Genomic DNA, 11882 nt, shown 5'->3' with positions numbered 1-11882 from the left:
CTACTTGATGAAGAACACAATTTTCTCTTTAATTGGGTGAAACAAGCAGATATGATTATTCCCCAAATAAGCATCTAGAAAGTTTAGCACCTGATGGTTTGAGACTTCATCCATTAGCCGATCAATGTTGGGAGAAAGTATGCATCCTTGAGATATGCTTTGTTTAGGTTAATGAAATCAGTACACATTAGAAAGCCAAATTGTCTACTTGACCTCCCAGATGAACCTGCTTCCCGCAACTTCTTGACCTCAACCTATGATATTTTTCTCCTCTGCCCTCCCAGCCTACGTTTCTCATGTGCCATCGATCAGGCTTCCTTGAAGATGGTCATCTTACGGGACATGACCTTTACCACCCTTCTCTTGCCAAATGATCTTGTTCTCGACTCGTAGTGTTTTTATTTCTTCATCATATTTTCTCAGCATCTCATCCATTTGTTTTTGTATTCTCCTCATCATTTCATTCAGGTTCATCTGATCATTAACGGTATCCTCTGGTTCTAGGTTGCTTATCTTGTTTATTGTAGTTACCATGAGGGTTTCAAAAGTTTTTCCTCAACCATATTGCGGACGACAAAATATTTTGGGTGTTGGATCTATTAACCACTATAAACTATAATTCTTAATATTTTAAATAATACATAAAAAATAAATAAAATAGTATCTTGATGTTTTTTTTTAATTTTTTTGTGTGTTATATCATTTCAAACTAAAAGCAATTAATAATTATAAAGGATACTTTCAACAATATACATAAGAAAATTAATAGAAGTATGTGATAGCTATACAACTTTTTCATAAAAAATATCACCCGCCTTACTCTAAAATACAAAATTATTTCACTAATATATATATATATAAGATATTAAAACAAGAGAGGGATATAAAATATAAAACACAAAATAATAGCTTTACAGTATCATTCAATCACAAATAACCACATGATAAATTTTTTAACTCTCAAAATAACAGTTGTAAAAGTTATACCAACTAACCCTTTTTACGTCAATAATGTCTTCTCACTGAACTTGTACCACAAAGCTCCAAATAAAAAACAAGAAACAAACATAAAATATTGTCATTAAAAACTTCACACTACTTTAATTTTCTTTGTTCTTAAAAAAAAAAATATTTAAGAACACAAAAATCTGGTCCAAAATAAAGTTTATTTATTGGGTGTTGCTCCCTCCACCACCACACCTTTCTCCCTCCACCTCCAATTTACTATTTTGCTCCTAAGTAAAATTTTATTTTTAGGGTTATTTTTTAATTTTACCCATTCACAACCTATTCCACTAATAACCTATTCTAGTGTCCCGTACATGAGTAAAATTTTTTTCTTTCATTTTAACATTATATTTCTTCCTCTCTTTCTTTTACAAGTTGTCTCCCTCTCGTGGTGCAGTGTCGCTCTCGTAGTGTAGTGTGTGGAGTGGTGCAGTGTGTTGCTTCCTCAAGGTGCGTATTCAAATAAAACCCTAAAATAAAAAACGTAACCTTTAAGACATCCTTCAACAGATGTCAAAATCCTTCAACGGATGTCAAAATCCTTCAACGGATGTCAAAATCCTTCAACGGATGTCAAAATCCTTCAACGGATGTCAAAATCCTTCAACGGATGTCAACATCCGTTTAAGGTAAAATGGATGTCGACATCCGTTTTTCCTTAAACGGATGTTGACATCCATTGAAGGATGTCACCTCCGTTTAAAAGTTACGTTTTTCATTTTAGGGTTTCTTTTATTAGTTTATTCTTTATTTTGAAAATATTTTAATAATTTAATTTAAATGTTTTGATTTATTATTTTTGAATATATTTTTAATGTATTTTAATAATGTAAAGAAAATGAAGAAGAAAGAAACGGAGGAGGAGAAGTGAAACAGAGAAGACAGATTGGGTTGCAGAGTAAAACGAAAGACAAATAGACAAATTATTAAACGAAAATGAGAAATGGAAAGATTGGGTGCAGGAGTAAAGTAGGAGAACTAGATTTGAAATAAATTAAAATAGTAAAAGTAAAAAATTTTAATCTGAGGATATAATTGGAATTAAAATAAATTGGGAAGGTGGAGGAAGAAAGGTGTGGTGGTGGAGAGAGCAACACCCTTATTTATTTCATTTGACCCACTAATGATAGTATGGGCCGCTACTATTGTTGAGCCCAATAACTAAATACAAATTGAAATTTCAATCCAGTTTATCATAATTTTTTGCTAGAAAGCAATTATCCTGTCCTATTTTACGCAAATTATTTTCCCGAAGGGGTTTTGATGGGGTGGAGGAAGAAATATGATGGTGGTGTAAGAAGCAACAGTCTTTTTTGTCCTGCTGTTACTAATTGATATTTTACATACTTAAAAAGATGTATTATTTATCTGTCAAATTTAAATATTTTTAAAATAATATTAATTGAAGGATAGGATCTCATTCAGTACTTCAGATAGTCAAGTGTGATGATCTCCGCCGTTTATTTTTTAAAATTAGTACTTATATAGAAAATTTATCTTATTTTATTGATTTAATATTTACTCTCGTAATAATTTTTATTATTTTGTATAAAAGTATATATTAATTTTAAATATATTATATTTTTAATAAATATATTTACTAAAATTCATGTTGTTTTGTACGAATCTGAGATTTTAAAGTTAAAATAGAAATAATTTGAACTCAAATTAATGAAAATGAGTTTTGGCAAATGTGTGGAAGGGGATGGAAAAATCTAGTTATAGACAATTTATCAAAAGCTTCTTTCTAAAGCCATTATCTGTTTAGGTAAATACAAGAGAAAAATAAAAAGTAATTTTTTTAAAATTTGTTTTTCTTGAAATTAGTTTATGTATAAACCACATAAAATTTTTCTCCCGTTAGCATTTTTTAAGAATATCTTTTGATTGACATATAACTAACTTTAATTTGTAAAGATATTTAATTTATTTTTCTTTTAATTTTTCTCTTAAAAATATCAATGAAAAGTTTATCATGCCCTTACACACCTTACTCTAGTCATAAAGTCAACGTGAAGAAAATCAATTGCCTCTAGTGCAATGTTTTGTTTTTTTTAAAAAAAACTTAATAGAACTAATGGTCCCTATTTTCATCACGTTTGTTCAAAATGGTTATAGTTTTTTTTATGTTCAATATTGTTATAAAAAATGTAATTTTAATTTAGTCCTTTTTGCAATTGTTCAGCTGTACAATCAATGACACATCACCCTTGACACATCATCTCCTACCTCCAAAAATCCTAATTTCTCCTACACAAAAACCCTAGCCACCACCTAACCCTAACTGCCACGGTCACGGCCAGCCACCATCTTCGCACCTCTATCATCTTCTCTGTCCAACAACCACCCAAAAACACCACCCATGGCCACCTACCAGCACCTTCATTGGCGCCACCCATGCATCCAACAACAACCACCACAGAACCCATTATCGCGAATCAAATGAATCCAAAATGAAAAAACAAATTCATGGAAAAAGATCAAGAAAGGACCACCGTTAATCGTGATCACCATAACCTACATCCTTCCAAAGAACAAATCAGATACATACTCCAAAAGAAAATTCCAAGTTCAGAAAAGTCTAACATTCCCAATCTGAACCCTCATCTCCCACTTCGCAAAATCCAGACCTATAGGGAAGAATAGAATCTCTAACCATTCGCAAAACAGAGAAGAACCAAGAAATCCCCAAATCAAATTTGAAACGAAAATCAAATATTCTAATTTAGAAAAACCAGATAACACAACAAAAACCCCCAAATCGAAATCCTCAATCGTGATTCCTATTGCCACGAAACCGCCTGAGAACGGTGAGCTTCTCGCATCGCGACTACGTCGGAGACTGAACCTTCGCGGAGGTGCCGCCGCTGCAACCCTCACCACGCCACGAGAAAGGAGTTTGCTCTCATTTATGCTAAACTCCGACAGACCCACTATGGTCATTTGGACCATCACAAGCTTCAGTTTTCCTCTACCGGCGCAGGAGTAAGGAAGCCTTTCTCCCTTGCATTCAGAAACCCTAATTTTGTGGGTGGGGAAGGGGGATGCCACGTGGCAGTTCCTCATTGGCTGTGTCATGTTTCAGTCAAGGTTAAATGACATGACATTCACTTATTGCACAACTGGATAGTGTGCCATTAACAATTAAAATGCCGTATGCAAAAAGGACTAAAATTGAATATAAATTACATTTTTTTAGGACACATTGAACAGAAAAAAAACTAGGACCATTTAAAACAAATTTAACGAAAATAGAGACCATCAATGCTATTAAACCAAAAAAACTACAGCTATTAAAAAAATTGTCATACAGAAGAAAGAAATTATTTTTCCAGTGTCATTTTTCAATTGAAGAATAAGAGACAATTTTATCTGTTAAATACCCTAATGACTTTGTGAAGAATGAATTAACAAGGCATTTTAATGTACATGACAAAAAGAGCAACTCTTATTTGGAATAATAGTCGTTTATGATGAACATGAACCAACCTCTGTATTCACAATGATAAAAGAAATAATTAACAACATAGAACTCTAATCTTACATAATTATAAAGTCCGATGATATAAATCTACACTCCAACAATAACCTCATACGACACAAGCTCCTTCGTAGTCGAATTTAGAAGCAGTGCAGTATTTGATGCATGACCTGGTTCACATTGTAACTCCATGTCATTTTTGCATTCAGAATTGTTGTCATCTGGAACTTGGAATTCTTTGTTTTCTGTGGTTACATTTTCCTCAGACTTCAGCTTGGAGTGGGTTTTTGGGATTTGTTTCTTTGAAATCACATCCTTATGACCCTTACCCTTGTTTGAATCATTTTGCTGTTGTTTCCCACGCGGACTTGAGCAACACTTATCTTCTCCTGAATTGTTGTTCATTGTAGGTTCCTTGTGCCTTCCAAGCTTTGGGGATTTTGGGCGTGTTGTTGGTATCTAATGGTTCATCGAATACATCAGAATATATGCGTAAAGAAACAAACAAAGAATGTCAAAAGATCAAGCCCCTTGAAAGAATCTATTACCAAAGAAAGATTAAGGATAAAAGACAGATCATTGATTATGAGTGTAGGGAAACATTGCATAATCCAATTGGAAATTAAGTTTATATTAGCTACCTTCTTAAGCTCAACTTTTGGAGGTGGTTCCTTGTAGAAATTTGGCATTGGAGTGGCTTTGAATGTCAGGCTCTTCCTCAATAGTTTGATCTCTGCCTCTTGGTTTTCCTGGGGAATTCAGAACAAAACATGGTGAGGAGACAATAAGCTTAAAGCAGCTGATAAGCTTTTACTGAAAACCTAAACGACAATGTGCATGCTAAATTATTGTGATGATATACCTTTGATTTTGCTTGTAGGTTAGTTTTCTCTGCTTCCTTGGCTAGAGTTTTTTCCTCCAACTTTGAGAAAAACTGAGTACAAAGGCATAAATTAGGATAAACATCTGGTTCTGGCATTGCTAATATAACATCAACAGGGTGCAAGGTTTAAGCAAAACTACCTCCTTTCGCTTTTCAGCTCTTTCTTCCAATCGAAAGGAAAATCCAACTCCACTGCTTCTCAGACGAGGAGTAGCACTTCTGACAACACATGTATACAAAGTTTTCACAACATTTTAGCTAAAGTAGAAGAAAAAAGGAAGCCAGTTTAGAATTGAGAGATCTCAAATCCTATAAGAAAAAGAAGAGAAAGGATGACAATATGTTATAAATCATACGAAGTTGCGGAATGGCAATCATCATCATCTTTATTTGGTTTTCCAGACTTTGCCCTGTTTGACACATGATCAACAAGTCTGCAATAATGTAAAAACCATAACGTGATATTTTCATGATTCCATTCAGCAATCTCCCGAACATAAATTTTCCAACACATGCACAAGAATTGAGTTACCTCAAACTGAAAATTATTGATAGCAACACTATAAACCTTAAGACTGAAACAAAAACGTATAGAAGGATTTAGTAAATATTGTGAGGTTGGTTGCTACTTACAACGATGTCTCAGAAATTTGGCTCTTGGTGGCCGGAGTAACTGTAGTAGTCCTTCCAAACTGTTAGACATTACTAAAGTCACGAACATAGAAACCAATGATAAGAGGCAATGGAATTATGCAAAGGAATTGAAAATGTCTACCGCAGAGCGTTTCAAAGAAGGCATGGCAGCGTGGGTTTTGGCAAGTGAGTTTGTGGGGTTGTTTAAATGACGAATGGGGGCTTCAGCTCTAATCCCATAACCTTGAACGTGTTTAACTTTTGTCTTCAGAATATACCCATCAATGCTTTTCTGCATAGCATCTTCCCGAGATGATCTGGCTGGGAAAGAAATGCTTTGGGAAAGTGATGGCCTTTGTTTTTGAGCTATCGAACTCAGACCCTTCAAATTATCTTTGGCATATTTGTTGCTCTTGGAAGCAACACTTGCTCTGCCACCAGTTTCCTAACCACGTTAACTTAATTAGTAAGACCCTTCTACTGTGCATTACGTGTTGTTTTGTAATGTAACTAAAAACAATAATTCAGATACGTTTTGTATGATACCTTAGTGGCACCTTTTGAATTTTTATTTGCAGCAGAAATGGGTTTAGATACTTCCTTCTTGGTCTGAATTTCTGCACCGTTACAGTCCTTTTCATCTTCTTTCTTTATATTCTCCACCTTGGTTGTTACTCCGATAACACGTTTCTCTTCCTCCACAGCAAGCCCGTTATCAGATTCCATTGTGGTGTTAACAATTAGAAAAACGAAGTCGAGTTGAAAGACGATCCTCAATAGCGAAAGTTAGATGTAAAGTATTGAGCTTGAATAGCTTAAAAGATAGAGAAGAGAGTAGAAGAAGAGGAGGTTTTAAAGGGTACGATAGATATGCAGAGGAATTTGAAAGGTGTAGTTGGAGATGTGTGCATGAGAGAGAGAAAATGAGAAAAAATGGAAGAGCTTTCAAGGAAGGGGATAGACAGATTAATAAGAACTGCCACAACACAATGACTTTTGTACCACTTCCTCCCTAACTCAGTAACTGTCACTGCAAGCAAACTTCTTTTCTTCTCTTGTTTAACTGTCACTCCTCTTTCCTTCTTTCTTAATCACCTCAATTCTAATAATCCATCATCACTTCTTCCATAAAGCTTTCTTTATAATGGAAGAGACAAATGTACGTGGCTGTCTGTCCCCAAAATGCTGACCAAGTTGACCCGATTTACAATCAATACCATCATGTTTCTTTCTTCTCAATTTTTTACCTAAAAACATTCAATTGGGATTCATCAAACACATAATTCCAACCTACAAGACATAGGGTTCGTTTAAACTCTTGTGGCGTAGAAATGATGAGTTAATTGTTAAGCATTAGTTGGATGTTGATCATAGACAAGGTTGGATAAGAAGAAATAATGGGGATTGGAAGAAGGGCAGAAAAGTAATTTGGAGGGGTTGAGAACATGGGAATGGTGACAAGTGAGTGTTTTGGGATGACATGGCACGTTAGGCCAACCTTGACAAGTACCCCACCACCTCCCACCAACCGCGCGTGAGCTGTCACAACGTGCATTCTTCCCTTTCTTTCATAAACAATTTTTATTTCTATATATTCTTACAATTATATTCTAACATTGTAATAACAAAATAATCTTACTAAATGTAAGAATAAAATATAAATACATAACTTTTTACTCGTTCAAAAACTAAAATAAAGATTAGAACCTTAGTTTGGAGTCTTTTAGAGAAGGGATGTGTTTTCCCTTCAATCTAATAAAAACATACAACGTTTAATTATTTCAAATGATATAACAATGCTGTATGCAATTCAATTTGGATCATTCAGGTTTCATTAACCATATGAATTCTCTTTAAAACAATAATCACCTTCTAATAGTTTATTGTTTTTCTTTATTTGAATCGATGTTAGCTTTTTTTTTTTAAACTAAAGACAATTCAATTAACCCACTTCTTTCACTGTAAAAATTCTTTCTTTGACCCTGTCCAAGATTCATAGTATTGACTTTTTCATTTTTAATCTTTGTAAGAACTGTAAGTTTCTTGTTTATGTTGTAATGGGATGAGGACCACACATGTGATGTTGCTATCTCTGTCGAACGTTTCTCCGTTTTTCATTTTGTGTGACCAATCGACGTATGGAGTGACCTGCAGAATACACTTCTACGCTCAAATCAGAATCTTTCTTCCTAGGTTTAAAGTAATTCAATGATAAGTCAAAAGTGAGTTTACCTCTGACATTAAAATTTTTTTTTGTAGAGTTTATAAGAATATGACAAATTAATTTATCTCTTAATAATCATTAATGCAAACCTTAACTACTAACCGTTATCACATTAATTATACTTTAATTGTTATTGGGACCAAGCGATTGTGAGACTATTTCCTGACCGTTCGGTCATTTCAAGCCAATACATCATCATACCCAATCGACCGACTATAAGTCCGCAGTAACATTTCTTGAAAAAATTATAATCTTCTAGTATCACTTCATCATACCACGTAACATCGCTTCGTGAAAAATCATATTTACGTTCTTTCTATGTTAGCAATTTCGTGTGTAGAACAAAGAAGGATGACATTGTTAAATCCTATGTGACTTTTGATTTCATGGATGCGTTAACGAGTTGAAGAACTTAACTTGTCTTGATTTGTTATTTTTGATAAGTTGGTATGTTGTGTTGTGGAGGAAGAGATTCATTTGACGCGTCATCATCAATGACGACAAAATGATCAAAATTGGATTAAATAATAGTCACTAAAATCCTTTCTTTGAGAGCACCAAAATATCACCCTAAATATTAATCAATCACTTTTTCTTTTCCTTATCTTCGAAATTGTTAGATGTAAATGTTAATATTAAAATTTGTGATACTGTTTTCATAACTTTTGTACTCTTTATTCAGATTTTGGAGCAAAAGACAAGTAACCATCGAATGACATCTTCTTAGCCGGCCTTCATGTGATGATGTCGTGATTATGCATTTGGTGGGGTCACACGTCCAAGTAAATACTGATCAATACAACATACAAATAATACTGTAAAAAAATAATCAGTTCATATATTTAAATTATAATACTTCGAATTCAATATTAAATTAATTTATAGAATGTATTAAATTAGGGCATGTTTGATTATATTAAACTTTAAGTTTTCTTTCCCTATGAGAATTTGGCTGGAGGTGGTACGTTGCTTTCTAGACAAGAACAAATCTAGCCACCTTCTTGTAGAGTTACACTTATATCCTGTCTAAGAAAGGAATGTCATAACAATATTTATTAAAAACTATGGTAAAAAATATAAAGGAAATATAGTAAAACACGATGATAATATCTTTCATAGACGTATTAGAAAAAATTATTTAATATTCTAAATGCACCGCTTAGTTTTTAAAAGTTTATACGATTTTTTTTGGGTATTTATCACATCACTCATTTCATAATATTTATGTTGTATTATGTGCTTAACTCCATTAAACCCTGCGAGCCATTTGTGTGATCGGAGCGTGCGCTCTACGCGCAAACGTGTCACTATGGCTTGCATTGGCTCCGACAGGTGGACCTCCATTCATTGAATCTCCAGGCAGCATCCACGTGCCCTAATACTTGGACTCATTTTATGATAATGTTATTTTTTTTAATTATTATTATTATTATATTAAAAGAAAAGAGGAGAGGAAAAAAGGGTGTTGTTGATTAGGTGAAGTTACTTTGATAGTTAACCATGAAAGTAACAACTGTAGTGACAACATTCCTTATAGATCTGATTGGACTGTGAAATATTTGACCAGGTGATAGACAACAGTCACCAAATCCATTAAACACTGGAAGACAGAATGGCCTACTTTGAACAGAAAACAGAATAATAATCTTCACCTAATTAACTTAATCAATTTGATGATTAATTAAACAGCCAAATCCCACTCGTTGATATGCCAGAACTTAACTTCTGGATAATGAAATGGTCATCATGTTTTTTTCATGAAGGCCATGTCCACATTATTTCTCTCATTATATAATTGAAACCACCACAATTGAATTTGTCCAAAAATCTGTATCCATTTTAATAACATCGAAAGGATTTCGGTGTGTCTTCTCAAATAATTTTGCAATTACTGAAAGCCAAAAAGAGAGTGTAGCTGTGAGAGATTTTCACTGTACATAAAATGAGAGAAAGAGAGACAGAAAGAGACAAGAGGCAATGATGACTTAAAGAACAGCATATAGCCACCCATATGCATACCCCCAACACATTCAGAGACCCTAATTAAAGCTACTGACTCCAGTTCAGACCATCTTACATTGTCCACGTCAAAATGCTTGAGCAATAGTCGAAAGCAAACAAAAAGGAGTCAAAAACCGAGTCATATGTTTTTCACTGTAAAACCAGAATAGATATGTAGTGAATAATTCTTACCATTCAAATTAACCTAAAATGAATCCACCTTACGAGTTCAGGAGTTTTGCTCCCATTAAAATGTTACGTGTATTTAATATTCATTGTTCTCATTTTTGTTTATAATAGTCAAGTGTTTTCACATAATAATGTTTTCTTCTTTTTATTTTTTATCTTTTGGAGTTTTCAGTATTTCTCCAAATTCTACAAACAATTGTCAGTATAATTGCATTTGGTATGTTGAGTGAAGTGATGTATCAGTTTAAGATGACAAAATCTTGATCTTTTTAGATTATGGTAGAAGAATAAAGAGATAGAATATGGTGTGTTTCTTATCCACAAGCTCAATGAGATATGAGTCATTAATACCATGGCCAAGTTTAGAGATTGAGCGAGGATGAATAAATTTGGGAAGTTTGCAAATTTTCTTTTTCTTTTCCTTCTACTTGGCTTTCATACTTTAAACTTTGTTTTAGCTTCCGGTTTTAAAATCATTAGTACAAAAATAACGTATAACATTACACGTTCAAGGTTCAATCACTAGATAGTTAAAGTTAAAAATGATCGATGACATTTTTGTAAATAAATGTACTTATTAGACGTGGTTTAGAATTATAATTCGATGTCAATTTGTTATATTGGATAAATTTTGCGAAAATGCTTGGCGCGAAGGTGAAAATATATTTATGTATGACGTTGAATTTCGTAGAAATATAAAACGCCAAATGCCCCAGACACGTTTAAATGTTAGTGAATTCAATAAAAATTTGAGCGAGAGATTGAAAATTCATTCCCTTTATCTTAGCGCGCGATACCCTCTCCTTTGTTCAAACTTTCTCGAATGAAGTTTGACGACCATCACATGTAAATCTTTCTTTTATTTGTTACAAATGCATGTTAATTAACTACTCTATGTATGATTTTCGTTAGTTTTGACGGATGATTTTCGTGTTCTTGTCCTTTATAGCCGCATTCTGGTTTCTCTTTCACTAGTGATAACACTTTATTTCGACGAACCCACCTTTTAAAGGTTAGTTTTCGTTTTGAAAAACTTATTTGTTGAACTTGTTTGTTGTTGTTGTTTGGTTGAACATGTTTGTTGTTGTTGTTTATTGTTGATACTACACTACATGTTCATAGTTATGCTTTATAAAATATCAAAAACTAAAATTTGTTGGTTTTCTGCTTTTGAGGTTTGGTAGAATTGTAGAAAAAAATCACAATTAATTAAAAAAAGCAAAAAAATTGATTAACGTCGAATGTTGACAAAATTCGACTTAATTTGTTTTACTGTGAACCTCAAATTGTTCTATGTTCGACAACGTCGATCTCAACGTGAAAGGCCGAGAAACACCGAGGTGTTTTTTACCAGTTATTTAAATTGCAAAGATTTAGAATTTAATTGCTTTATCCCTTTTCTATTTGTAGACTGTATATCACATTGTGATTCATAGCTAAAACATTCATAGGAGAGACAAAAA

At 33.3% G+C, this 11882-nt stretch overlaps 1 protein-coding gene across 5 annotated transcripts; it reads right to left on the bottom strand.

Annotated features, from left to right (window-relative positions):
* Positions 1-4434: 4434 nt before the first annotated feature.
* Positions 4435-7201, bottom strand: LOC124828303 (TPX2 (targeting protein for Xklp2) protein family). Of its 5 annotated transcripts, none has more exons than XM_047301564.2 (8): positions 6552-7201; positions 6148-6450; positions 6006-6064; positions 5729-5782; positions 5513-5588; positions 5352-5423; positions 5131-5238; positions 4435-4948 (listed from the first exon to the last, which is right to left on the bottom strand). In XM_047301564.2, the coding sequence occupies exons 1-8, from the start codon at positions 6729-6731 to the stop codon at positions 4580-4582; spliced, it is 1221 nt and encodes a 406-aa protein (XP_047157520.2). In that variant the 5' UTR covers positions 6732-7201; the 3' UTR covers positions 4435-4579. The 5 variants fall into 5 exon arrangements, with proteins under 5 accessions (XP_047157520.2, XP_047157519.2, XP_047157518.2 ...); XM_047301563.2 differs by having other exon boundaries at positions 5513-5591; positions 6552-7198; XM_047301562.2 differs by having other exon boundaries at positions 5729-5806; positions 6552-7197.
* Positions 7202-11882: the final 4681 nt, after the last annotated feature.

This window comes from Vigna umbellata, chromosome 5 (genome assembly GCF_029865625.1).
Source record: "Vigna umbellata cultivar VRB3 chromosome 5, Vumbellata_1.0, whole genome shotgun sequence".
Classification (NCBI taxonomy): domain Eukaryota; kingdom Viridiplantae; phylum Streptophyta; class Magnoliopsida; order Fabales; family Fabaceae; genus Vigna; species Vigna umbellata.
This window is presented reverse-complemented; position numbering and strand designations above follow the sequence as displayed.